General features: G+C 32.8%; 14 protein-coding genes across 14 annotated transcripts; 4 read left to right on the top strand and 10 right to left on the bottom strand.

Annotated features, from left to right (window-relative positions):
- Positions 1 to 9: 9 nt before the first annotated feature.
- TpMuguga_01g00654 (Ribosomal protein L1 family protein) lies at positions 10 to 1202 on the top strand (the record flags this gene model as incomplete). Its single annotated transcript, XM_761082.2, has 2 exons — positions 10 to 649; positions 743 to 1202. 2 exons carry the CDS (start codon positions 10 to 12, stop codon positions 1189 to 1191), a joined length of 1089 nt encoding a protein of 362 aa, XP_766175.1. The 3' UTR covers positions 1192 to 1202.
- Positions 1203 to 1317: 115 nt separating this feature from the next.
- Positions 1318 to 1888, bottom strand: rps25 (40S ribosomal protein S25). The gene is made up of 3 exons (XM_761081.2): positions 1852 to 1888; positions 1637 to 1711; positions 1318 to 1576 (listed from the first exon to the last, which is right to left on the bottom strand). The coding sequence occupies exons 2-3, from the start codon at positions 1709 to 1711 to the stop codon at positions 1334 to 1336; spliced, it is 318 nt and encodes a 105-aa protein (XP_766174.1). The 5' UTR covers positions 1852 to 1888; the 3' UTR covers positions 1318 to 1333.
- An 81-nt stretch (positions 1889 to 1969) lies between these two features.
- TpMuguga_01g02760 (putative integral membrane protein) lies at positions 1970 to 2595 on the bottom strand (the record flags this gene model as incomplete). Its single annotated transcript, XM_061305271.1, has 1 exon — positions 1970 to 2595. One exon carries the CDS (start codon positions 2593 to 2595, stop codon positions 1990 to 1992), a length of 606 nt encoding a protein of 201 aa, XP_061161986.1. The 3' UTR covers positions 1970 to 1989.
- A 40-nt stretch (positions 2596 to 2635) lies between these two features.
- POLR3F (RNA polymerase Rpc34 subunit family protein) lies at positions 2636 to 3867 on the bottom strand (the record flags this gene model as incomplete). Its single annotated transcript, XM_761080.1, has 5 exons — positions 2636 to 2791; positions 2874 to 2972; positions 3058 to 3336; positions 3421 to 3563; positions 3657 to 3867. 5 exons carry the CDS (start codon positions 3865 to 3867, stop codon positions 2636 to 2638), a joined length of 888 nt encoding a protein of 295 aa, XP_766173.1.
- A 43-nt stretch (positions 3868 to 3910) lies between these two features.
- TpMuguga_01g02650 (uncharacterized protein) lies at positions 3911 to 4480 on the bottom strand (the record flags this gene model as incomplete). The annotated part of the gene is made up of 2 exons (XM_061305253.1): positions 3911 to 4052; positions 4158 to 4480. 2 exons carry the CDS (start codon positions 4478 to 4480, stop codon positions 3944 to 3946), a joined length of 432 nt encoding a protein of 143 aa, XP_061161985.1. The 3' UTR covers positions 3911 to 3943.
- Positions 4481 to 4527: 47 nt separating this feature from the next.
- On the bottom strand, positions 4528 to 5537 carry TpMuguga_01g02350 (uncharacterized protein; the record flags this gene model as incomplete). Its single annotated transcript, XM_061305214.1, has 5 exons — positions 5392 to 5537; positions 5080 to 5319; positions 4918 to 5046; positions 4756 to 4879; positions 4528 to 4707 (listed from the first exon to the last, which is right to left on the bottom strand). Exons 1-5 carry the CDS (start codon positions 5526 to 5528, stop codon positions 4528 to 4530), a joined length of 810 nt encoding a protein of 269 aa, XP_061161984.1. The 5' UTR covers positions 5529 to 5537.
- An 87-nt stretch (positions 5538 to 5624) lies between these two features.
- Positions 5625 to 8123, bottom strand: AMA1 (Apical membrane antigen 1 family protein). Its single transcript, XM_761078.2, has one exon. The coding sequence runs from the start codon at positions 7992 to 7994 to the stop codon at positions 5637 to 5639; it is 2358 nt and encodes a 785-aa protein (XP_766171.1). The 5' UTR covers positions 7995 to 8123; the 3' UTR covers positions 5625 to 5636.
- A 543-nt stretch (positions 8124 to 8666) lies between these two features.
- On the bottom strand, positions 8667 to 10617 carry TpMuguga_01g00649 (LEM3 (ligand-effect modulator 3) family / CDC50 family protein; the record flags this gene model as incomplete). Its single annotated transcript, XM_061305036.1, has 4 exons — positions 9932 to 10617; positions 9479 to 9847; positions 9199 to 9406; positions 8667 to 9111 (listed from the first exon to the last, which is right to left on the bottom strand). The coding sequence occupies exons 1-4, from the start codon at positions 10182 to 10184 to the stop codon at positions 8667 to 8669; spliced, it is 1275 nt and encodes a 424-aa protein (XP_061161610.1). The 5' UTR covers positions 10185 to 10617.
- Positions 10618 to 10719: 102 nt separating this feature from the next.
- On the top strand, positions 10720 to 13457 carry TpMuguga_01g00648 (uncharacterized protein). Its single transcript, XM_761076.2, has 3 exons — positions 10720 to 11624; positions 11714 to 13155; positions 13276 to 13457. Exons 1-3 carry the CDS (start codon positions 11342 to 11344, stop codon positions 13441 to 13443), a joined length of 1893 nt encoding a protein of 630 aa, XP_766169.1. The 5' UTR covers positions 10720 to 11341; the 3' UTR covers positions 13444 to 13457.
- A 660-nt stretch (positions 13458 to 14117) lies between these two features.
- TpMuguga_01g00647 (uncharacterized protein) lies at positions 14118 to 19808 on the top strand (the record flags this gene model as incomplete). Its single annotated transcript, XM_761075.1, has 1 exon — positions 14118 to 19808. One exon carries the CDS (start codon positions 14118 to 14120, stop codon positions 19806 to 19808), a length of 5691 nt encoding a protein of 1896 aa, XP_766168.1.
- Positions 19809 to 20043: 235 nt separating this feature from the next.
- On the bottom strand, positions 20044 to 21192 carry abcC6 (ABC transporter family protein; the record flags this gene model as incomplete). The annotated part of the gene is made up of 1 exon (XM_761074.2): positions 20044 to 21192. Exon 1 carries the CDS (start codon positions 20866 to 20868, stop codon positions 20044 to 20046), a length of 825 nt encoding a protein of 274 aa, XP_766167.1. The 5' UTR covers positions 20869 to 21192.
- Positions 21193 to 21262: 70 nt separating this feature from the next.
- TpMuguga_01g02450 (uncharacterized protein) lies at positions 21263 to 23841 on the top strand. Its single transcript, XM_061305227.1, has 12 exons — positions 21263 to 21631; positions 21675 to 21794; positions 21835 to 22005; positions 22036 to 22110; positions 22145 to 22207; positions 22280 to 22430; positions 22466 to 22523; positions 22559 to 22700; positions 22794 to 22969; positions 23005 to 23107; positions 23138 to 23220; positions 23339 to 23841. The coding sequence occupies exons 1-12, from the start codon at positions 21455 to 21457 to the stop codon at positions 23781 to 23783; spliced, it is 1764 nt and encodes a 587-aa protein (XP_061161983.1). The 5' UTR covers positions 21263 to 21454; the 3' UTR covers positions 23784 to 23841.
- On the bottom strand, positions 23833 to 24879 carry TpMuguga_01g00643 (uncharacterized protein; the record flags this gene model as incomplete). The annotated part of the gene is made up of 1 exon (XM_761071.2): positions 23931 to 24653. The coding sequence occupies one exon, from the start codon at positions 24651 to 24653 to the stop codon at positions 23931 to 23933; it is 723 nt and encodes a 240-aa protein (XP_766164.1).
- Txnl4a (mitosis protein Dim1) lies at positions 24861 to 25598 on the bottom strand (the record flags this gene model as incomplete). Its single annotated transcript, XM_761070.1, has 6 exons — positions 24861 to 24913; positions 24978 to 25096; positions 25158 to 25234; positions 25302 to 25403; positions 25489 to 25524; positions 25557 to 25598. The coding sequence occupies 6 exons, from the start codon at positions 25596 to 25598 to the stop codon at positions 24861 to 24863; spliced, it is 429 nt and encodes a 142-aa protein (XP_766163.1).
- Between the last annotated feature and the right edge of the window lie 91 nt (positions 25599 to 25689).

The following is a 25689-nucleotide window of genomic DNA, read 5'->3' as shown; positions in this document are numbered from 1 at the left end:
TATATTATTATGTTATTATTAATATTTAAAAATGGAAGTAAATTTATAAAATTGCCTAGAATAGTGAATGATATCAGGAGATACAAAAAGTATATATCAGTGTACAAGGAAAAGGTTAAAACCAATGATTCCACCAAAAAACCAACTAATACTGTTAAAAATGATAAGAATTCAGTTGATAATTTAGAAATTACCGAAAATTTTTCCTTTTTGCAAAATACTAACAATATTTTACCTACTAATATTGACAACATTTATAACATCTTCAACATACTGTGTAATACTGAGTCTAATAACACATCCTCAGATACTGTTAATAATCCACAAATAAACCAGAAAAACGGCATAATATACATAAATATATATTTAAATCTGAATATAAACACTATATCTATAAAGGGGAATTTGATTTTACCGAATCCTAACAACTACAGGCGTAAGATATTTGTGATGTGTGATAAGGATGAAGAAGATTACGCTTTACAATGCGGTGCGACTTACACCAGCGAATCGTATCTGGACAAGGTAATTAACAACTCCGCTGAGTTGGAGGATTTGATTATCATTTGCAACAACTTACACCTTCCCAAATTGCTCAAATATTCCAAAATTCTCGGCCCCAAAAAATTACTTCCAAATAAACTCATGGGTATCATACTAGTACTTTTATACATTCATTTATTTATGTACTAATATGGTTATATTCTAGTATTCTTTATTAAATTTACAAATCTGAGTTTAGGTACGCTTTGTAATAATATTTATGAGGGAATTAAGAGGGTCAAAAGTAACAATTTCTTGCAGTACTACATTGAAACGATTAAACAATCTGAATTTAACCAGGTTTTATCAACTAGTACTCACTTAGATCCTACTGAATTAAGTCAAAAGAACATGTGCAAAATACGAATTCCAATATCTATAATAGAAAATGGCGTTAAAGAGTTAGTTGATAACATAAAATTCTTTATTGAACATTTGAAGATAAATAATTTAAATAATCGCAAGGTACAAGTCACCACCAATACACTTGGTAACTTCGTCTATCCACCTCCAAGGAATTTACCATTATCTCCCAGTGAAAACACTAGTGACTCGAGGGAGAATATAATATCGCATATAGCACTTGATTTAAAACATTACAACCAGTTGTTTTTTCTAAATCAGCACACACTTAATTCACTAATATAGTTCACTTTTCAGTGGTTATATAGTTAATTCATGTTATTTCTAAGGACCAATATGACAAAAACGTGGAGGTCTGGAATAATTTTGATATGTTTTATGAGAGATCTGACAACTAAATGTAATAAATGATTTGTAAAGTAATAGATTAAACTTTGGTGTATAATAGTTGTGCGTGATGTGGCTCACAAATTGGTTTGATTAAGTTAAGTGACTCCAACTCACGTAAAGCTTGTCTTGCGAGACTACCGTTGACCTTAAGGCGTTCTGAAACCACGGAAACTGTAATCAGTTTACTCTTAGGAATCTCATTCATTAGCTTATCATACGCTGTCTTGTCAAATAAAACGGAATTATTCAATTTATCTTTTGCACGTACTTTAACCCATTTCTAAAACAAAAAATATTAAATTATGTTTATTATAAATAGGTATCGTGAGTAGATTTATACCTTGCGTTTGGAACGACCACCGGCCATAGCGGCCCTGGCGACTGCTTCCTTTGATTTCTTTTCCTTAATAGCCATCTGAAATAATAATATGGGAAGGAATCATAATAACAAATATTATAGCAGAATCACTATAAGATATTGTGCTCTATTAACATGTAATTAATAATACTATGTAGCTATCAAATGAAAAAAGGATAAAAATAAAATGTTGGTACCTTTAAAAGGTGAGAAAAATAAGAAATGTAATAAATATGTAATGTTGATAATGGGGGGTGTCACACCAAGAGTAATTTTTAGTAAAAAGTTGTATATATAAACATATTAACATGTAAATTAGTGTTAAAAGGTTAGTTTTAGAAGTATTTGAGTAGATTCCAGTGAGTGAATGGAGAATTAAAATTTTGTGTATAAATTAAGAACAAAGCGGATAAAACACAAATGGAAAAAAAATCCTTGAAAATAATCAGAATCAGAGAGCGACTTTCATCTGCACACTTTGTAATTAGGTAGAAAATTAGTAATACGAAAAAAAGGAAACTGAGCACAAACCCTTCAGATATATATCTTATCAGATTTTCATCATCCACTAGATTGTCGAAAAATCTATCCACTTTAAATAATAATCTATTCCTTAAACCGTAATTAAATCCCATTTTTAAACGATAGAATCCTTCCTCAACTGACATTAATACCCTCCTGAATTTGAACCATAGTCTTCCAACAAAGTAGTGTAAATTATTGATAAAATCGTCAGAAATCCAAATCTTTGCCAATGTTAATAAGTAAAATGCGATTAAACAACCAAATACGAATTTCCCAAACTGGTACCTCTTATTCAAAAGGGAAAACAACGCCCAAATTAAAATTGATAAACAAATCCCTACCAGTCCAACCTTCAAGCCATCCACAAATTCAAAATTCTCTGGTTGAACTGGGTACTGATAATATATAGTATACATTTTTATAAATCAGCCAAATTACAAGCTTTGAAAACAACAGTCAGATCTGATCATAATCCAACCATTGAGTTAGGTAATTACAGTTTTTGGGGTTAACATGGTCATCATTAAAATTACACGAATCTGATATATTACATCCAAAACAAGGAACATTAAAACAATCTTCAATAAACTTCAAGTTATTGTCGCCGCACCACTATAATACATTAATAAATGATATATCTAACAATTAGTTGGATAGTAATCGAATGAATAGATGTTTAAATAACAAAAGTTACAATGTAGATGAATTGGTTATTTTCTAGGGGAGAGTTGAATATCTTGTTCTCTAGTAGTAACAACTTAATTATTCTGTTTACATCAGTCTCCAGCAATTCCTGTATAAACGTTATCTTTATTTTACTAAGTGCGTGTGTATAACTAGTGTAACTAGTGGTGCTGGTAGTATGTGTAAGAAGATACTCCTCTTATAATATTTGTTTCCTTGAGAAATGTAGTAATATCTTGAATATTAGAGCCCTGGTTATTAGAAAGGAATGAGCAAATTTGTTCCTGTAATTTTTCTACCAGAAGCTCATTAAATTCGCCGTTGTCGTAGAATGAACCACCCGTTACTTGAGTGGATGGTTCTAAAGTCGACAAAATAAACAGCTTCCTGCTCTTGTAATTAACATCAGTAATCGGCCTTATTAATCTATTTGATTCGTACAAATATTTTACTCCTCTTTGTACTTGATTTATCTACACATATCAATTTTTAGTGATATAATATGGTATATATAACTATATAATGTCATTCTAAAGTATTTTTTAGTAGGAAAATACATGTAATCCCAAAATTTTACGTATATCTGCAGTCCATATCCCTTTATTTCCAGCCGTTTCTATTGTACAAAAAATTTTATAGTCGATATCCTTCAGTTTCATCAACTTTCCAACCAAATCATCATCCCTTAAAACACCGTATTCTAAATTCACTCATAATATCAATAATTATATAGTTATGTTAATATAAAATAGAAGATAAAGTATAGAATGTGGAATAAAGTGGTAGAAGGTACTTTGATTATTATCATCGACCAAGATTCCGAAAAGTCTGGAACTAGTTAACTTCTTTAAAAACTTTTCAAAGTCTGAAAGGCTATAAGGAGTGGAGGTTTGGAGTAAATTTCGAAATTTCTGAATGTTTTGCTGGAAAATCCGTTCAGTGAATTTATTATCATTGTTTGATGCCAATTCACGGGCAACAACAATCTCATCATCCAAATTCATAAAATATAAATAAAAAAATATAATACAAATAATAAACAGTAAATAAAAAGGACATAAAATTAAGTGTATTAAAATATTATTGTGGTAAAATCGAAACTACAAAATTGTCGAATTGATTATCACTTATAAATTTATAACCTCCTAAACTCTTCAAAACATGAGATTTGCAGATCTCTTCCTTCAATCTAATCATGAATTTATACACATATCACTACGATACTATGCTTAACCTATGGTGATATTGTATAAATAGTTGAATAAAATGTGGATAAAATGTATTTAGGGCATACTTAAAGGATGTATCTGTTTGTGCTTTAGTATTTTTATCACCAGTTAGCAAATCAATAAAATTTTTATCAGTTTTAATATTTTTACTTTTGGCGGGAGGCTTACTCTTCTTTTTAACTGTTTTACTGACTGAACTAACTGTGGGTTCTACAAAAGTTTCTATTTCAACATCAGGATCGGAATTAGAATTTAAAAGATTAAGTTGTTGTTTCAGTATATTGTGAACGGGTTTTGTACCCTTATTTATATCATTATCTGTATTTCCATTAGCGGAATTAATTAAATCACATTGTTCACTTATTAAATATTTAGCTGATTTGACCATTAAAAGTTAGGAAGTGAGAAAAATTACCCAATTTTATGTGGTACCAATTATTTGGTGAATACCACTTTGCTCAGGTTCTGATTTGGTTTATTATTGTTTAATTTATAATAGCAATGAACAAATATAATTTTATCCAAAATTCCCAATTTCTCTTTAATACTAACGTATAATCTCATATCCTCGTTATCATTTGATTTATCCCCTAAGATCCCACTCATCCAGTCAATCTAAATTAATAATAAATATTTAGATAAATAAATTTTTAGTTGTCATACATTGAAGAATAGGTTGAGTTGGTTGTTTGCATTAATATCTTTTGTTACTATTATTACATAGCCTGATGATTCTAATATTTTATGTAAACTGTCAATTAGTTCTTTATTTAATATTTCCTTTGAACTGAAGAAAAAATGTGAATTTTATTGTGAAAAAAATACTTTTTGGAATTGATGTAAAGAACTACACATCTGAAAAATTGTGTGTTGAATAGGTGTTGAAGGTTACGAAGATTCCCGCTTAGTAGCCTCAAGTTATCGAATTTAGAATTTATGTCAATTTTATATTTTCTAAATTAAAAAATTGGTAATATTTGAATTTACTTAGAGTAGTTGTAGTATATGTTGAAAAGAGTGTCATATGTGTTACAATAAATGACGTTATATGTCCCTGAAACTTCTGGTAAATTGTTTAAAAAAAGCTTAAAAAAAGAAGTGTCATAACCGATGTGTAAAACTTTTTTAATATCACAGTTATTATCCAATGTTGTCAAAGGAAATTGACCAAAATGCCATTCTGTAGAGTTACTCAATATTTGGCTGTTATTTAACCTTCTATTAATCCTAAAGTAATATGTAGTATAAAATATCAGTATAAATAGGAATCTTAGTGGTAGATTAGAGTATAAATATTACTTTAATGGTGTAAATAGGATTCCAGGTATATTGGCGTAATAATAATAACTTCCGTTTTTATGTTGATAATACCATTCACGTAAACAAATATTAAAATATTTTTGATATTTGGAATAATTAGAATTTACACATTTCATTCAATAAAATCATTAAACTAAACAGATAGTTTACCCACACTTTAACATATTACACTATACACATCTATATATGGTATATGAAAAGTAATATAGGGGTAGAAATTAGGTTTACTGATTAAGTCTAGAGATTCTCACTGGTGTAACTTCAGATCTATCTGGATTGTGTCTGCTCCAGATTTGATCTTCTCTAATATTTGCACCGTATTCATCACGATCGTGTTCGTCATCGAAGTCATCATTGTAGTAATTGTTTACGTTGTCATCTTCGTATATCTGGGAATTGTGTTTTTTCAAATTATGCTTATTGTAGTACCTGTATCCAAAGTAGGCCAATACGGCTAGTACTACAAGCGATACTGCCAATATGATGTACAGATAAGATCTCGATTTCTTATCAAACAACATAGGCGTTGATGAGCATTCGTAATAAACTCCGCAGCTTTTGTTTGAACGCTCAATAACGTATTTACTACACTCAAATCCCTCCTTCTTCAAGCTCGTGTATGGTATGAATGGTCCTGAAGAAACGGGTGTTTTATTCGTTTGCTCAGTTTTACCTTTTTCTTTGGGTTTGGATTCTTCCTCCTTCTTATTCTGTTTTTCATCCTTTGGGGGTTCGGGTGGCTTCTGGTCTTTCTTTTTTCCAGTGTTAGGGTTCTTTAAAAATCCCTTGCCATGTACAATATTGCAGGGGTAATTGATGGCGTCGTCTTCATTGGGCGAGCTAAGGCTTGTAAGGGCGTAGTAGCCGTTACTTATAATAAGGCAGGTGGGAACAACGTCGAGAATGTTACATTTCTTTTCTTCGACAGAGTATGTGGCCCAATTGATACCGACACCTTTAGTGTAAATGGGCCTATCCTCAGAGTACCTAGGAGCGAACATAATTGAAAGAGCAGTGCTGAGCTTTCCATTATTCATTGCCTCCTTGTAAAGATCTACGTCGGAAAGCTTCTGGTTATTGGTGCTGATATCGACATCACTTGGAGAATACTCGAAAATTATCTTGGCGCATTCTTCATAATCGTCAGCGTCTTCCACAAATATTGGGTCAATTGGAACGCATTCATCCTTTTCATCGTCGTAAGATCCAAAAATCGAATCTCTAATAGGGTAAACGGGGCAAACTACAGGCCAGTCCATGTGAAGACCGCTTGTGCCGTAAAAGAGGTGTGAATCGTCCTTGCTCTTATCCGGATACATACAAGCTAGACTGCTGGTTCCCTCATCTGCCGAGTCTTTATCACAGTACTTTACGCCCTGATTATACTGCATAGGACTATATAAAATATAACAAAGCTTCTCAGACTCATCGTATACAAATGGGTAACGATACTTCGAATTACGATTACTGCCCGGGACTATGTTTCTCGAGTACTCCGCGCAGTTACTTAAATCAGACTCATGTTTATAGTTCCAGCTCCTCAGAACCTGAGCGCTAATTGGTGATAAAAGCTGGTTCTCCATGTCTTGTTTTGATGAATTTGAAGCGACCTTTGTGGCAGGGAACCCCAACCCTCTCTCCTTGGGGTCATGATGGGTTATGCTGCTCAAAAAATCCGCTCCATTTTCCAGTATGATTGCCTTACCTACAACTGGACATTTTCCTATCGGCATCCTGTAGTCATAAATCCCTACAGTAGCCGATTCACCCAAATCTACATAAACTCCTGAACCATGGACCTTAGCGATATCAAACTTTGCCATAAATTCGGTCCATTTGTTCCTCTTTTCCTCGGTTTCTCCTCCCTTGCCCTTCTTCCCCTTAGGGGCTCTCCTATTCGCACCAGTCCTTTTCTTTTTTTCTGATTTGCTGGTTATCAATCCTGACTGCAAAAATGATCCAAATCTTCCAAGTGTTGTGTTTAACACACTGCTCCTGGTTTCTACTAATGAAGTATTATCAGCAGTGTTAGGGCTAAAACTGTTGTGAGTGGTGTGAAAATGTGGGTTTCGAGTTTGAGAATTATGAATAGGCGATAAAGTGTTGTTGCTTTGAATTAATGAGACTTCAAAAGGTGTTCGGTGAGAAGTGTGTTGTCCAAAAGAATCGTTTATTGCCAATGAAAATGAATTAATTGAGCCTAAAACAGCTAAAAATGATAAAGATTTTAAAATTCTAGGTAAAATTGATCCTGTTCTCGACTTAAGTTTAGATTTTCCTTTATTCCCGTCCTTAGATAGTGGTTCACCTTCTACCAGATTCCTGGTTCTACCTACTACCTTCTCTGGGCCAATTTTACTCTTCTGGTTGATTTTACCATTATAAAAATTTAAATCATCAATGTGTTGGTTGGTTTTGTTCTGATGTGTAGTGTAATGATGAGATTTGTGTAGTTGGGTTGGTTGATGAGTAAAAACATTTTGTTGGAACGAATCATACTCTTCCGAAGGGTCAGAGTTAGCTCCAAGCACAGGATTTAATTTATCCTTTTGTGCCCTAATTTTAAGTCCTAATTTTTTCATCCTACCAAGTCATCATTCACCGATTGTGTAAGAATCCTTTCTATCAGATCATTAAAAGTTAAAATATGTGTAAATCAAAAGAAATCAAGTTAAAGTATAAATCAAGTTAAATATAAATCAGTACGAAAGTTAAAGTTAAAACAGTTTAAAAGTATCCCATAGTCTTAATAACAATTTTCATTTGGCCTTCTTTATCCGTTTTTTACTTGTGTCGTAAAAAACGTAATTTTTGTTTTATGAAATTGTACTACAATTAGTTTAAATATACTTTTTAAGCAGAGAAATCACCTGCATATAAAATACAACGTCAAGTGCACGCGTATGCTTTACCGTTTATGCAAAACTGTGCTAGCCCCTGTGGAAGTCCAATTTTCTCAAATGTGTTTGTATCTTCCTCTAATGTTAGATTCCAAATATTTTTTCACATTTTAAAAAACTTTGATTGAGCCTATAAATGGAAGATTTCGTGATTCCTAACTCTTAACTCCATAGACATCCTACTCTTCTAGTCTTCCGTTTTTTCCGTTATTTTTTAATTTTTATTTATTCCTAATTTTACCCATAAATTACTCTAATTTATTTCCCTTAGTTGACGTGCCATGTGTATCAGTTATACATTTTAATACGGTACGGTGTGTAGTGGACCGTCGTAATTTATAGCAAATAATGAAATTATAAAAGATTAAATATATTGTACATGTTTTTGGGTTTATATAGCAACAGCGTGAGTGCAAAAATGAGGGATAGAACTGTGAATATGGAGAACATGATCCTAAATGTCATGAGGTGTCCCATGTTAAATCTTGAAGCCTTTAAAATAATAAACTTCTTCCCACCATATAGCGTAACATCATAGTTGTTGTCAAACTGTAGCTTAAGGGGTAGTTCCAGAGGTCCTTTTAAAATTCCGTACAATTTTGTAAAGGTTGGGAAGGGGGGAGGGGTAAGCCATTGTATAAAATGACCGTTTCTCACACCTGAACCTGATTTTTCTGTATTAAGCTGTTCAGATATCTTATTTCCCTTGTTCCATCCATTTATCAAATCATGATTTTTATTTAGTCCAACTTTATAGTCATTTGAATACTCCAGTGTGTCATCCAGCCAATAATAATCACTAAAGATTTTTATTATCTAACAAGCATAGGGATTATACTAACTAAACAGATCAGTAGAAATCTGTAAAATGATATGAAATGAATACTTGAAATTTAATTTATCTTCCTTTGAGATGTTTTTGATGAACTGGTACTCTTGATTATTTGTTAGTGCTTGACTTGATTCATCCATTTCAATTTCGTTTTCTTTGACAGCTTTGTTAGGTTCCTTATCGTTTACTGAAAAGAACTTGAACTGGTCATTATACACATTAACCAAGTGTGAACCGCATGGATTTAGTATTCTATTAACCCCTATAATATAATAGTAGATGCAATATATTAATAACGTGGAATAACTGGGTAAGTGAATAGTGTAAAGAATACCATTTATCAAAACCTTGGTGTATGTATTACAGTATTGTAAATCACTGTGATTACGTGAGATTTTACCGGAGACTTGAACCTTACTGAACAGTTTATAAACGCTTGAAAAGTGGAAAGGGTAGTTAAACAGTTTGTAGTAAACGTAAATTTCATCAAAGTTGATTAGTTTTTCGTTCCTATTTAAGTTACAGTCTTCGGAATCGATCATTATTGAATGCTCTATACCAACTCGGTAACTAGTTAGCTCCTTTTTACAAGTTACAGGATCATTTATTAAGAAAACACTAATTAGTATGAGCAAATTTACTGAAAATAGAATCAACAATATTGTCCCATACTTCTTGCAGTTATTGTTGCAATACATTAAATCTAAAAAATGTTGTTTAATTAAAATTCGTGATAAAGAGGTGATAAAGTAGCTGATTGGAAAAGTTAAATGAGTAAGAAACAAACTTTTATTGAATAAATTGTTAAAATTATTGTAGAAAATTCTTTTAAAGAAGCCTCGTTTGCAAAGGATATCTTGGCATTGCTGCTCATTTTCAATACTAACTGGAGAACTTAAAGAAGTTCTATTTGTACTCAAGCGCGATAAGCCCCTCATCAAATTTCTTCTAGATCCCAGGGTAAAGTAACTTGTTCTTTCTGACCCGTCATAAAATCGGGACCGATCGCTGCGTGAATACTTATTCGATGTTTCCGACATTTAAAAAATTTAAAAGCTAAAAATTACATGCCAATGTGTCAATTTGTATGTTACTCTAGAATTACATAGTAGCGGGTGATATTATTTTATAATGTGTAAGGAATCTGTTAAATGACTGGAATGGCATTTGTAAAATCCATAATAATATTGTCATAAAAATACATTATTAATACAAATTATTGAATTGGATATATTTTACGATGTTTAATTCAAGCAAAAACAAAAAATTAAAGAGAAATTTCATAAGAACAAAATTAAAATAGTAATATTAAAGGTGTAAAAGTGAAAATTAAAGATAAAAACTTATTATTAGAAACTACATTGATAAATTTTCGATATAAGTTCAAATACTTAAATTTTTAGATATAGTACACATTTAAACTAAAATAATTATTGAAATTAATTTAAAATATAACAGACAAAATGAGAAAATGATAAATGGTAACCCAGGAGGATTTAAAAGTTTGGGTTAACTCATGTGGTGTCACTCTAGATCTACACATATATAATTAATCAATTACAAACTTTTGAACTTTTTTACTTGAGATATAAAGCAACTTTTTCTCAATACAATTATTAGTTTTTGCCATTAGTATATTCACGTAACACTCTTCTCAATGTTACAATTTTCAGCCGAATTGATGCAAGTTCATTATTCGTCATCAAATATGTTTTCAGCTTATAGTCATATGCATCCAAAACCTCATTGTCATTATTGAGATTCATTTTTAATGAAATATTTTTGATTCAAAACGAAGAACAGCCCTTTGTATTTTAGACGATATTTTAATAATAGTGTTTTAAGATTCTTTGAAAATTTCACAAAATGTATCATAATTTTTATAAAATTACAAAATTTTAAATTTTGAAAGTCAATAAAGATTAAAGGTATTTTAATTTCCAATTTATAAAAGGAAAAAAGAGGTAAATGGGTAAATATCCATATATGACATAGTTAATGTAATTATAAGGAATTTTTAACGACTAAGAATTCTGAAATCGGTGATAACTGTACGATATTTTCAGCAAAATAATAATTAGCTAGGGCGCCAGGACCTTCCATGTCCCTAGTTATATCTACCAGATAAGCCAATAATTATAATTGAATAAGTAATATAATAAAGCGTTAGCAGTTTGGAACAAGAAATTTCAGAAAAATGGATAACAAAATGATAAGAGATGAAGATTGTCCACTCCCATATATTGATTTCAACAAATTTTGTGAATACCAGTCTGATATGCTTCTGAAGGAAACTGACATGTTTTTTAACAACCACAACCTGCGTTTGAAGAAGTATTTTCTCCCCGTTAAACTGCCAGACTGGGCTAAATCATTCTCGGATGTTTTGGATACAGGCGAAGAATACGAACCACTAACAACCATTTATAGGCATAAACACTTCCTTAAGTGTCGAGTTCTCCACAATTACTCATATATAGGTAATTTTTATTAGTTTATACAATTCAACATCAAATTTTTATGATGAAATCCGTATATAAATTGTCTATCCACAATAAAATTTTTGTAGAGACTAGATGGAATAGAAGCAATGATCCAAGAAACAAGAACATACCATTTGATCTAAGGCCATTGACAACTGAAATATTGAATCAACTCGATATTATTGATGAGGATATCTTAGATCCCGAATTTTCAGGCCTTCTGATAACGTTAAATACGCACCCATACCACAACGAAGATAAACCGTCATCTGGGGAAGTACAGGGAAATGAAAACCATCTAAATAATAATGTCAACGGTGTTGAAAAGGTAAATGGGGTGAAAGAAAATGGAACAGTATGTGAAAAGAAGCCAAAGTATAGCAAGATAATATGCGGAGCACTGATAGAATGCTTGATAACAAACGAAAGATGCATCAAGTCGATCTGGTTTCACCCAAACCTAAGTAAGCACTCGTCAAGGTTGGTTCTACAAAATTTCCTGCCCAGATTAATGTATGAAATATTCCAACTTCCATCAGTGATCGACGAAAGTGGCAAGGTTAGTAAGTTTAACAAGTTTACATACATCATGCACAACGATTTGGACCTCTTCCCGAGGCAGTGCTGGCTGCTGTTCGCAAGCATCAAAAAGATGTCACTCCCGAGACATTACGAACCAAGCACATTCGAAGATCACCCAGTCTCCCTGGTTTATGGAGAATGCCACACCGACGAAGTGGGTTATTTAAAATTAAGGGAAGAGAATGGGAATGCAAACGAAAACGTTACTGATGCAAACACTCCACTTTCGGAAGACGACGATATGACCTTCAACAAGAGTAAACTGATTCATTTAGATGATTATAACATTGATCTACTTAACGTACAACTGAACCATTCCTCAATGAGCCGTTCTAGTTCAATGGATGAGACGTCTAATTCCAAGGAGTTGGTAAATGGTTCGGTTTCTAGCGTAAATAACAGTGATAAAGATATGACCGATGAAACCATTGTTTCAAATGGTATTAATAATGGTGCTCACGAAACCAACGGAGCCTTGATTAACGGTGTTGGAAACGCTAATGATATTGATGGAAATATTAACGGGGTTTCAAATGTTGACGAACTTAAGGATAGAAGGTATGTTAATTGCTCAGCAACAGCTGATAATAAAAATAAAAGGAATGAACGGAGTCTTTCGGGCATGAGTTATGAGGTTCCGGATAACACTAAAAGTAGGCTGATAAAGCTTTTGAACAGCGATCCCAGGATCAATAGTCTCTACAAAGTTTTTATCAGCGTTGGTAGCGTTAACAGCACACGTAACGTGTCCTGCACATGTAGACGTGAAAAACTTAAGAAAAACGTAGATGATCAGGCCTGGTTAGACCGTCTAGTAGGATGCTCTGAAAATTATATGTACCTGATGTTGCCCAAAAGGGTCGAGAGACCAAGATTGGGGTTGTTAAACCGTGACGGTTGGAGAGATTTACTAATAACATATGTTGACAATGTATTACTACATGATGTAAGCCATTTATCAATAAAAATTAAAACTAGTTATATTATTTTTTTACCTCCATAGATACACAGTATAAAATTACCTAGATTATTTGTACAACCATTTTCATCCTTCATAATATTGTAGCTTAATAAATTATTACCGGATTATTTGCAAACCGAGTACAACTTGAACACTAACATAAATTACAACAACAACACCGAAGAGTGGTGCCAACTTAAAAGAGAGGATTTAATCGACGTAACAAGCGATACTGAAGTTTATATGAGGCTGCCAGACAATTACAACAATTAATTTTAATAAATTTATATGTGTATAGGATAAATTAGCAAGTAATTGATTTCGTACGCCCCCATCCTGAAAAGATCAAAAGGATGGGTACTGAATTTACCAAGAATGGGATATATAATTCTAGATTTAAAATTTTAAGAACTTTGTTTTTGTATTTGTTACTCTGCTATGGCCGAAAACTGGCCAATGCAAAGGGTAATCATTCAGAGGGAAAAGCCTCCGGATCCGCTATTGTAATATTAACTGTAGATGAACAACATCGCAATAAATTCACAGAAAATGATTTAACTAAATATAAAATAGAAGAAAATGATTGTGAGAAGTATAAATTTAATCCAGGAGTAAAGTGCGTAGGAATAAAGTATAAAAACGTTACTGTTTGGAAAGTCCAGGGGAATAAATACCCAAAATCATTCACTTATAAAAAGCATCAAAATATATTCAATATTGAGTTCGATAGAGGCTCCGTTACATACATTTTTAAAGACAACAACTGGAAACCTACCTCTGATCTAGTTACAATTCCAATTCCTACAGATGAATTTTGTTCTAATCTTAAATTGTGTACCTGTGATTCTGTTGATAGGAGTAAGACCGTTCCCCTTGAGTTTGAGGTTCTTGAGTATCCAAATAGTGATGCATTACTGTATCTGTTGGGTGGTGAGTGTACTGAGTTAATGTTTGGTGGTAAAAGTTTTTGGAAGTATACATGTGGCCCATATCCTACATCTCTATATTTTAAGTCTTCTGGTCCTGGTCCTCTTCTATATCTGAACTTTGATCCATATTACTATTTATATGTGTATGATGGTACTAAGTGGGTTCTAAGAGAGGAACTCTCGCATCGTTCCTCCGTCAAACTAGAACCATCTCTGTATCCAGAAAATATCACCATTTTTACTGAAAAAATAGAAGGTGAGTCCGTGAAGGTTGTTGAGAATGATACGTGTCTTTATAGAGTCTATGATCATGGTAATGGAATATTCTTATACGTCTTCGATTTAGATGCTAGATGTGTCGAAGTGAAGTATCGTGGTCATACTGTTACAAAGAGACAGTCCCGTGGTCCATATCCAAGAAGAATTGTTTTTGATTCACGAACATTAACATTTGAATTTGAGTTCCAGAATAAATCAACCATTTATAGAGTATATGATTCGGGCTGGTATATATCTGATGTTTCTGATAAATTAGAACATATTGAATATGAAATCCCTAACTGGATTTTGCAACATTCATACTATAAATTTGGATCTAAATTGTACTTATCCAACTTCAGAATGTTGACCTCTGACAATAAGTATGGTTCAGATGCCAAACCCGTAAGTGTTCACAACTTTATATTAAGTTGTAACAAATGGGTTTTTGGATACTTCTATCCCGTGCCAATTAATATACCGTATCTCGAACTCACTTATAAGGGTCACATCGTTTTTAAGTCCACTGAGTATCCCTACAGAGGAAACCCGAGGATAGTACTATTCAACATTGATGATAATAAAATATGTGTTTTCTTTGATTCCAAATTCAAACTATCGTTCAATTATATAGATGTGTCTGATAAGAAAACAGTTGTTGAAACTGAACGTAAACCTGAGATTCCTGAGACTTCTCAAATTCTTAAGACTGTATCTGAACCCGTTAGTGAACCTAAAACTGAATCTGTAGTTACTAAGGAAGTCAGTGATAAGACTGTTGCCAAACCATTACCAAAACCAGCTAAGACAGATACTAAAGTTGATAGACCTCCAGAGACTAAACCAGAACCCAAACCAGTCCCAATAGAGGTATCAAAACCAGAGATAAAACCTGATATTGTAGTTACCGAAAGTGTGTCAAAACCCGTTGATAAATCAGTTGTAACTTCTGAATCACCTAGAGTTAAGGAACAAACGAAACCTCCCGAGAAACCTGCTGTATCCAAAGAAGTTCCAATCCCATCCAGTGATCAGGTTATAAAACCTTCTGAAATTGTCCACATTACAGCTAAGGAACCTGCCAAACCTCCTGAACCTGCCAAGCCTACACCTGCTATCACAGTTGAGGCTAAACCTACAACAGCTCGCGAGACGAAACCTGTTACCCTTGACATTAATAAGACTAAGAGCACAGAACAGATTGAATACTCAAAGAGTTCCGATAAGAAGTTTCATATATACGCTCCTAAGGATGGAAACTCTTTCAACAAAATTACCGAGAAAAACACTGTTATATGGGAGCCAAAAGATGAGGTGTATGGTAGTTTGGTCAGAATTAAGGTTGAGGGTAAGGAGAAACATCTTGCCATACTACTTCAGAACCGTAACTTAGTACTATTCCACAAGACTAATAAACAACCATGGACCGATATAACCAAGGATAGGTATGACGTTACTGCACTGAAGTTTTATCGTGACGCTGACACTGAACTCACTTCTGCTGATTACAAGGTATCTATTGTAAGTGAATACTCTTACAGATTTAAGTTTAACAGTGGAGTTAAATGTAAGAAAATAAAATACGGTGATGATGACGTATGGAAGAGTACGGATGATACCGAATATTCGGACGCTATTATGCTCGATATCGGCCTTATTTCCAATAATTTTTTCGTCTATAAGAATGAAAATGATTTCAAGAAACTAGATTATGGAGGGCCAATCACCCCTCGCGTGACTGAGGTAACAACTCCAGTTAAGGCAGAACCTGAATCTCCATTAATTAAAGAGGCGAGCGAACCAGTAAAAGAATCGTCCGAACCGATTATTGGTAAAGAGGTTTCTAAACCAGAGACCGAGCCTTCTAGAACACGTCCAGTTAAAGCTCCTGTATCGGCTCCCTCTATCAAGCCAGTAATAGTTGATATTGATGTTCTTGACAGTACACATCATTTCAATTACTCTGAAATTGATATGTGTTGTATATACGTTCCGAAGACTGGGCGCTTATTTTGTAAGGTTATTCAGGGTAAAACTGGAATTTGGGAGGCCAAAGATAACGTGTATTGTACGTTTGTCAGAACTAAGACTGAGGGTAACGAGAAATACTTGTCAATTTTACTTGATAACAATACATTCAAACTGTTCCAACATTTATCGGGCAAGTGGACTGATATCACCAATAAGAGGCATGATGTTACGAAACTCAAATTCCTTGGCCATGGTGACGTCGATCTCAAGTCAACCAATTACAATGTTACCATCGTTGACTACTCATACAGAATCAAATTCAGTGATGAAGCAAACTGCCGCAAGATCAAGTATGGAGAAGATTATTTATGGAAACATTCCGATGATAGTGAGTTTGAGTCATTCAAGATGTTCGATCTCTGTCTTATTTCAAACGAATTCTTCATCCTCAAGAGTGAGTATCAATTTAAGAAACTAGAGTTCAAACCATCATCTCCATCCACGGCAACCTTAGTTAAGCCAACACCTGTAACATTTGCAGTTTCTGAACCTGAGACTAGACCTGCACCTGGTGCATCAAAAGAAGTAGATGAACAACCATCATTCACTCTACTTAGTTTAGATATTGGCCAAAGAGAAGATGGTAAAGGGTTTTATTTTTCTAGGAAAGATAAAAATGGAACTTTCGTTTCTAAATTTGGTTACGGTTTTAATGTTGTTATGCATAACAAAACTGAAATTTGGAAAACAGATGATACGAAAAACTATTCCACCAAAATAGTAATTGATGGTCTAGGCACATGTGGAACTACAAAGAATATTGATATTTTCTTGCTCAATGGAGAGATGAAACAGTTTAATAGACCTAGTAAAAATAAACCATGGGAAGAGAAATCTAAGATAATATCTGTTGACCTTAAAAAGATAGAAAATACCACCGAGTATGGATTTTCCACCGAAGATATCTATACCACAATCTTTACAAAACATAGTTATTCATTAAACAAGTTAGTTAAAGGCAACAAAGTTGTTTGGGAAGACCAAAGTGGTTGTGGTACAAATAAAGTAGTATTTGTCCAATCAGTCAATAAAGAGAAATACCTGGCTATAATTCTTACTAATAGCAACATTGTACTACTTCACAAGAGCGGTAAGAATAAACCGTGGGAAAACATAACCAATACCAGGAATAGTCTATCATATATTAAGGCTTTCAAGGATGATGGTACAAAACTAGATTCCAGTCAATATAAGATAGAATTAAATAAGTTTTCATACGGATTTAAATTTAATTATATAATGAAATGCCATAAAATCCTATATAAAGACGAGGTAGTTTATAAGTACGATGGTGATAGAGAATTTGAATTTTTAAAAGGAATATATCTTTATCTATCTTCAAATAGGTTCTATGTTCTAAATATGGAAAATGAAAGTAAATTGCTAGATAAAGAGAGTGATTTAATAACGTTAGATGTCAAGAAAAGACAAAGCACAGTTGAATATGTGTTTTTGGAGAAAACAAATTTTCCAACCTTCGTTTACAGGGATAGTTATTTGTTTAATAAAATTGTTCATGACAAAACCCCTGTTTGGGAATCTGGTGGTGATAACGATTATTCCTACAAAGTCGTTTTGGATAATACCTCTGGATCCTCTAATTGTAAAAATATAACGGTACATTTGGTTAGCGGTCATGTTAAGTATTTTTATTATTCAAAAGATTCGAACAAAACAGATAAGTGGCTGGAAAAATATAAAACCTTTGTACTAAATGTCGATGAAACTTCAGGTAAAACTGAATTCGATTATAGTGTGGATGGAAATAAAAGAATATTTAGTGCAAAACCGGGTTTTGTGTTTTATAAAATAATAGATTCAAAAATCACCTTTTGGAATTCTAGAAGTCATTTTGATTTTGCAAACAAGGTTGTTTTATATGAGACTGATTCAAATAAAATTTTTTTCTTATTATTTCATGAAGATAATACTCTTACACATTTATATAAGAAGGATAAGTGGTATTCAAGAATTGGTGTGGTATTGGATATTAGCATAAGCAGAGACGAGAGTTCGTTTTATTATGGCGAGGATTACGAATCTAAAGTTGAGTTTTATCATCCTAAGGAAAAAAGGGTATTCATTAAAGTAGTGAAATATAATGAAATTATTTGGGAAACAGAAAATCCTGAAGAGTATGCCATTAAAGTCTTAACTGATGGTACTGGTAGATCAAGTAAAAATAGAGTAACGATTCACATGTCTAATGGTGAGATAAAACACTTTTATAAGGATGGAGATAAACCATGGTCGAAAGCATGTGGCAAAATAGCTCTTGACATTGAGAAAAAGAGGGGAAGTATTGAGGTTGATTATGTTGATGGATTTTTCAAAATTTATACTCCTAAAGCTGGTTATAAATTTATTCGAGTTGTCAAAGGTAAAAAACCAGACATTGTTTTTTGGGAAGCCAAATCTGATGAGTATGCAACTGAAGTTAGAATAATACCCTTTGAGTCATCTGAATATGTGCTGATTTTTGTTTATGAATCGAAATTCGTTCTATTTCACAAGGGCGGTGACCACAAAGACTGGACTGACATCACAGATACAAGATGTAGGCTTTCAGATCTCAAATTCTATAAACACGTCAATCGTTCTGAATATTCTGAAATTGGTTCTAGTCTATATAAGATAACGAACAAAAATACATCATACGTTTATTCATTCAAATGTAATGTTGAGTGTGATCTAATTCAATATAAGGATAAAACTCTTTATAAGTTTAATCCTGATCTTGGATACCCCTCAAAAATTCATTTCGACATTTATAGAAATAGTTTTTACGCATTTTACTCTGGTGATATGTGCCATAGACTTTATTTAGGTGAAGAAATAAACGCGATAAGTTTAAGTATTAATGTAAAGGATAGTACCGATCAGTTTGATTATGTTCAGACAGAAGAAATTGAAAGATATATACCAAAAGTGGGTTATATGTTCAATTCTCTGACAGAACATAGGACTGGTTATTTTTATACAGATTGTTGTAAGTTTGATTGTTGCGAGGGTGATTGCTGTGACTCGGATTGCTGCGATTGCGATTGCTGTGAACCCGGTTGCTGTGGCTCTGGTTGTTGCGGTTGCGAATGTGATTGTTTCGAATCAGGATTATGTGGCTACAAATGCTGTTATTGTACTTGTTGTGATTTTGATTGTTGTGGTTCAGCTTGTTGCGCCTCAGGATGTTTCAGCTTTGGATGTCGTCGTTCGGTTGATCAAGTTATTTGGGAAACAAAAGAACCTCTTGAGTACGCAACTAAAGTCATAATAGATTGCTCTGAAGAAGATGAACAGACCTTGACAATTATCATGTGTGATGGTTTCAAACAAGTGTTTACTAGATCAGATAAGAATGAGGCATGGGAAGCAGCCCCTGAGAACAAACGATGCATAGAACACACTAATGTATCACAATAACGATCTGATCAGTTTATCAGTTATAATTCAACAAATCATTTCGTAAATTTTTAAGGTGAAGATTTAACCTAAAATCAAAAAAAAAATATAAAATTTAAAATTGTAAAATACTTGTAAAATGTGTCTTGAATTCTAATAATATTGTAAAAATTAAACAACGTATATATGTTATTTATAGACTGAAAATTTATATTACACATGCCATTAGGCAATTTTAAATATTACTGCATTAAAATTAGTTTGAGTATTTGGTAACAATCTCTTCGATTACATTTGAAATTGATTCGTTTTTGAATACTTCAGATGCACGGAAAGTCTTGATGAGTCTGCCGTGATGCATTACCCAAACTGATGTGCAAGATTTGAGAACTGTTGAATAGTGCGCTGTCACAAAACATGTACAGTGTTTGAAGTATTTGTCCAGTAGTTCGTAAATTGGTACGCCCATATCTTGAACTTCAGAACCATCCTCAGAAATGTTATCAGATGGCGGCTCATCAATGATTAACATTCTGTAGATATGCCTGTATAGCATCAGCTTGGCGAACCATAATGTTCTAAGCTGGCTTATAGATAACATAATATCATCTGATTTAAGAGAATCTTCAGTTAGTGGCTTGTCTACATCGGCTGATTCCATATTAGACTGATCGCCAGACCTGGTTTTTAAACTTAGGGGTTTGGGTGTAATTATTGTATCTAGTTTTCTTCCACCATGAAGGTTATTTACAAAATCCAGGAGCCCACAGTTATTCAATGCTTCATTAATTTGTTCATCAGTGAATAGTCTCCTTGGATCCAAGAACCTTCTAATGGTCCAACCCTTGAAAACAAAAGGTAACTGGGGAAGAACGCCAACAATATGTCTCAGGACACTCTTGGGAATGTCTTGTAAATCTCTGCCATCAAGCAGGACTTGACCTGTTCTATTTCTGACAGTGTTTTGTAGCACAGATAATAGAGTTGTCTTACCAGCACCAGTCCTACCAATGATACCAATGATGTCAGACCTACCAGGTGTTGCGTTAATGTTGTTAAGGATCAGACCTTCTTTATTCATCAGTGATGATGTTTTGATTGTCGGCCACTTGAAGAAGTTTCCAGGGAACGTGATCTAAAATAGGCACTGACATATTGTGACATTCAAATAAGTACACAATATGAACCCCAAGAAGTGTTTTTTAAGGATAAATTGTTATTTTACTTCCAGAAGGCTACTTTTAAAAAAGTTTTCATATTTGTATATTCAAAATATGACTATATGTTGGTTGATTTAGTTGAGACAGTCATTAAAACAGCTATATTAGCATTAGACCAACTTAAGTGGTTCATATTATTATACATTAGTTATACTTAAAACAAAACAATTAAATATGTATGTATATTTATAAATAATGCGGTTATAACTAAGGCACTGTTGGTGTGGTGGAATCAAACTTACCATAACATAATAAATTGTTGTGAATCTTTGTAATACTAGATTAGTCAATTTAAAAAATATATCAACGATTTTTCCCCTTAAAAAATGTTCTCTGTTCAGTTTTTATGACAATGTGTATGTACTTTTCGCTGTTTTAAAAAACTCCAAATAACAACTCTACTTCCGTTAAGCATCTTTTTTCAATTCCCTTTAATTTAATTTTATTATGCCGTATTTCACAGTCGAGGAATTCGATGAACAGGTGTTAAATATTACAAATGAACTGAATGAATTTATAAACGAAAACAATCTGAATAAAAAGGATATAAACCCCGAGGAATACGGAGTTTTTGTATTCTACAATCATGATGTTGACGGAATATGCTCAATGTTTATACTAGAGGTAAGTATCTAACGCACATGATGTATAAATTTCATTTTTTCAGCACCATACCAAATTTAGAAATGGCTTAAAATTAACAGCATACCCTATTTTAAATGAATCGGATATATACACATACATAAAGAAGACATTGGCAATAAAAACCGCATACCCGTCATTGAAGGTGAAATAATTTTTTTAATTAGTTTGGAAAGTATTTTCAGTTTGATAAATATTTGAGAGTTATATTGCTGGCAATAAACGGTTGGAATGAGCAGATTTTATACTCGATAAAGCTATACTTCGAACGTTTCTTGCCAGAAAACCTGAGAAAATTTTTAAAGATAGTAATAATAACAACAATAAGACCCCTCTCTTTTTACAACACAAAACACGTACGAACACACATGTATTATCACTTTCAGACCGATGAATGGTACTTCTTTCTCCAAGATAACAACGATAAATTGAATGAAATACAACAGGAAGAAAATTACAAAGTTTTTTAACTCGTTTTAAATCACTAATTTTCAGGACGACAACGTCGTTATCAACAACTTCTATAAAATTAATTCGACGTCATCGTTGATAGAATCCGTAATAAACCCTTTTATACAGAAATAAATAGATATGCAATTATTATCGATAAATAATAACTAAATATCGTAGGTTGTAGAATGTATAAATGAGTGTGATAAGGCCATCGTGTTATTCGCAACCTGTATAGGAATACTAAGCTGCTATGAGTTTACCAACATCGAGAACTCTAGTTTATCGCAGCAAATAAGGAGTAATTACTTCAAAATATTATCATTGCAGGGTAATTACTATACATATATATTGACAATTATCTAGGTGGGCCGTACGTTATTTACGACAACGACAAACTGCTGACGCCACTAATAACTTTAACGTAAGTAATCAGTAATATACCCGAGATTTGCGTAGTACTTTCGAAGAATCATTGAAAATAAGCCCTTACGTGTTAATATACGACCCCCATATCACAAACGATACTTTGTCCGATATCAGGATCTTTTGCAACCTAAAATTGAACGAATACAACTCCAACTTTACCAACCTATCTCCAGTATATAATCATGACATATTTTTACACTACATTACTCTTAATTTTAGAATTACGTCTACTATACGTCTAGTACTCTGATATTAATGTGTATAGTTGAAGCAGAAGAATGTTTTGTCACTGCTGAAGAATAAGCTGAATGTAAAGAGGAATACAGGCCAGCTTTGTTGGAAAAGAAGAATACTGAATATAACGTCGATAGACATTTTGTATATATTGCTATTTATACTAAATAAAGAAAATAAGATAATAATTAAGGACTTCTTGTATAAGTAAGTGTGTACCGTAATTATTGGTGTGTGTTTAGTATATTGATAGAAAGAATAAATGAAGACAGCCACTACGACAAGAATATCTTGTACAAACTGAAAAATAAGACCTATGAGTACATCAGGAGCATTTATCAACTGGTATGTTGAATATTCTTAAAACTGTTTCAGATCATCAACTGTAAAATAAAATCTGTAAACACAAGTTATAACACAATTCTTACCACCACCATATACCCAAACATTATATTAAAGTAATTTCTCTCACTACTATAGTAGATATTGTAACTTTATAGTAGATATTGTAACTTTATAGTAGATATTGTAACTTTATAGTAGATATTATCCCAATTTAAGCTAACCCTTTATTAGCCAATCTTATCATTTGAATTTCATATCATATTTGATCATATCGATATACAATAAAAACAAGGAGAAATCGGAGAATAATTTGTTACTACTGTTCATAAACAATAAAAATATACCCAAGATGAACAACAAGAACAATGTTAACGCCTCAGGAGAGTACAGAAGGAACAAAAACAGCGATTTAGACGATTCATTGCTGGTTTTTGGATATAACCATGATTTAAACAACAACCTCTGGCCCATGGTGTTCAAGTCGCTGTCGCACCAGAACCAGTCCTTCGTGCAGGATTATTTCAACCCGAACCTCCTTTCAACCAAATTGGGAGATATTGAGTACATCAGGAAGATAATCATCGAGAATTTTAAGATTATCCAGCAGATCAAATATAACCAGGAAGACGAGATAAGTCAGGAGCTTGAGAGTCTACAGGAGGACTTGGAAGAATGAATAACTAGGGTATACATAAATTTTAAGTGTAAAATATTAATTTTTTATCGCAATAATCTATTGCTCTATAACAGCGACTTCATTGAAATCTATCAATTCCATAATTTACCAAGTCTAATAGAGAATATAAGTATTTAAAACCCGTGTTTAATGGGTTGAATTACTTTCTGAAGGGTCGTCTTGGGACTTCTTTTCCTTTTTAAACTTCTTTTTTATGTAGTAGTCGTTCTTTTTAAACTCGTAAATGCAAAGATAGCAAAGTTTAAGGTTGTTGTAAATCTTGTTCAAGTTGTTTTCAGTGTTGAAGGAGGAGTTTTTGTTACACATTTCACAGTTTGTTGGGTTTCCAAACTTCTCCAGGAATTTAAAGCAGCGGTCACATTCAGATGTTTCACGCCAAGAGGCCCAGCAGTTGCAGTATCGGCAGAGTTTAGGGTCACTATTGTAAGTGGCAATGTTCTTGGCACAATTTAGACATAGAGTTCTTTTATAGATCTTTTCAGCTTTCTTACAAAATTTGTGAGCGGCAAACTCCTCTTTGCAGTGAATACACTTTAGGCGCTTACAAATTCTAGAACATTTTATGCATATTTTTATATCCTTGTTTTTAAAATGGTGTTTCTCACAGTTCAAACACAGGTTCTTCTTCTCCAATGAGCTTATATGATCCCAGATATTCACTTTGCCGTCACCGTCTTCTTTTGTAAGGGATAAATCGGTATCCTGGCTGTGATCTATGAATTTAGGTGAGTCATTGGAAGTGTTGTTAGTGTCGTTGCCATTAGAGGTATTGTTCAAGCCCCTAAAAAATGTTTTATTAGTTGGTTTTGCCAATTTAACACCAACCAAAAGATCAGAATCAGTAATCATAATGAAATTTTTATAGTAATAACATTTGTTTTATTAAAACAGCGGTGAAGAGAAAGAGGAAAATATCAATAGTTGAAGGAAAATTACAAAAATAATAGGTAAAATGTACAGAGTGGGAAAAATAATTGAAAATATGGATACAGAGTGTAATAATTATGATTAATAGGAAACAGAATTAAAAATGCGATTAAAAATGACGAAAATAAACTAATAACGATATTTGGTGGAATAATCTTTGGGAGAAATTACCAAACCGCGCCCTATATTGTGTATGGAATAAAAGTAAAAAAAATATGAAAAATAAAAGATAATTAAAGGATTTACCTCTCCTTGCACCTCGATAGATGGTCTCGATGATATCTATTAGCTCCTGTTTGTTATTCATGGCCCAATTTATCTTATTATTGTTGCCAGTGCCCAGATCAACCATCATGTGTTTGTTTCTGAAGTGAAAATAGTTAAATCTTAGAAAAATAAATTATGTTAATAAGATTTAAAACAAACCTGTAGAAAAACATCACTGATATAGGGTCATACAACTCGTACATTCCATTGAAATCTGGAACTTCAGTAATATCCACCTGAATAAATAAATAATAAAGATTATATACTAATCTTTACTTAAATTAGTTTATATTATTCACTTACAAGGTAAATTACACAAAAATTTTTAACATCTTCAGCGATTTTAAACAGTATTTCGTCCATTTTTATGCATTCAGGATCATGGTCGTGGCCAAATCGAATACACTAAACAAGATAAACAAGTGATAAAACTTAGTGACTACATACATAAAATAAATAAAATGTGTAAGTAAATTTAAATAAGACTTACGACTACTCTTTCCTCCTCGGTCACGATGGCTTGGTCCTAAAAAGAATAAATCGATTATTTAAAAATACCACTGCCCATCCAGAGCGTAAGTGCTGTAGCATATAAGACATTTTTTATAAATTTGTCCCCAAAAATTAAAAATAATAAAAATAAAATGATTTATTCCTCTCCGAATCCCCATCCCTCAAACACCTTCACCTT

This window comes from Theileria parva, chromosome 1 (genome assembly GCF_000165365.1).
Source record: "Theileria parva strain Muguga chromosome 1, complete sequence, whole genome shotgun sequence".
NCBI classification, from domain to species: Eukaryota; Apicomplexa; class Aconoidasida; order Piroplasmida; family Theileriidae; genus Theileria; species Theileria parva.
Note: the sequence above shows the minus strand (reverse complement) of the source record. Positions and strands in the feature narration are given on the sequence as shown.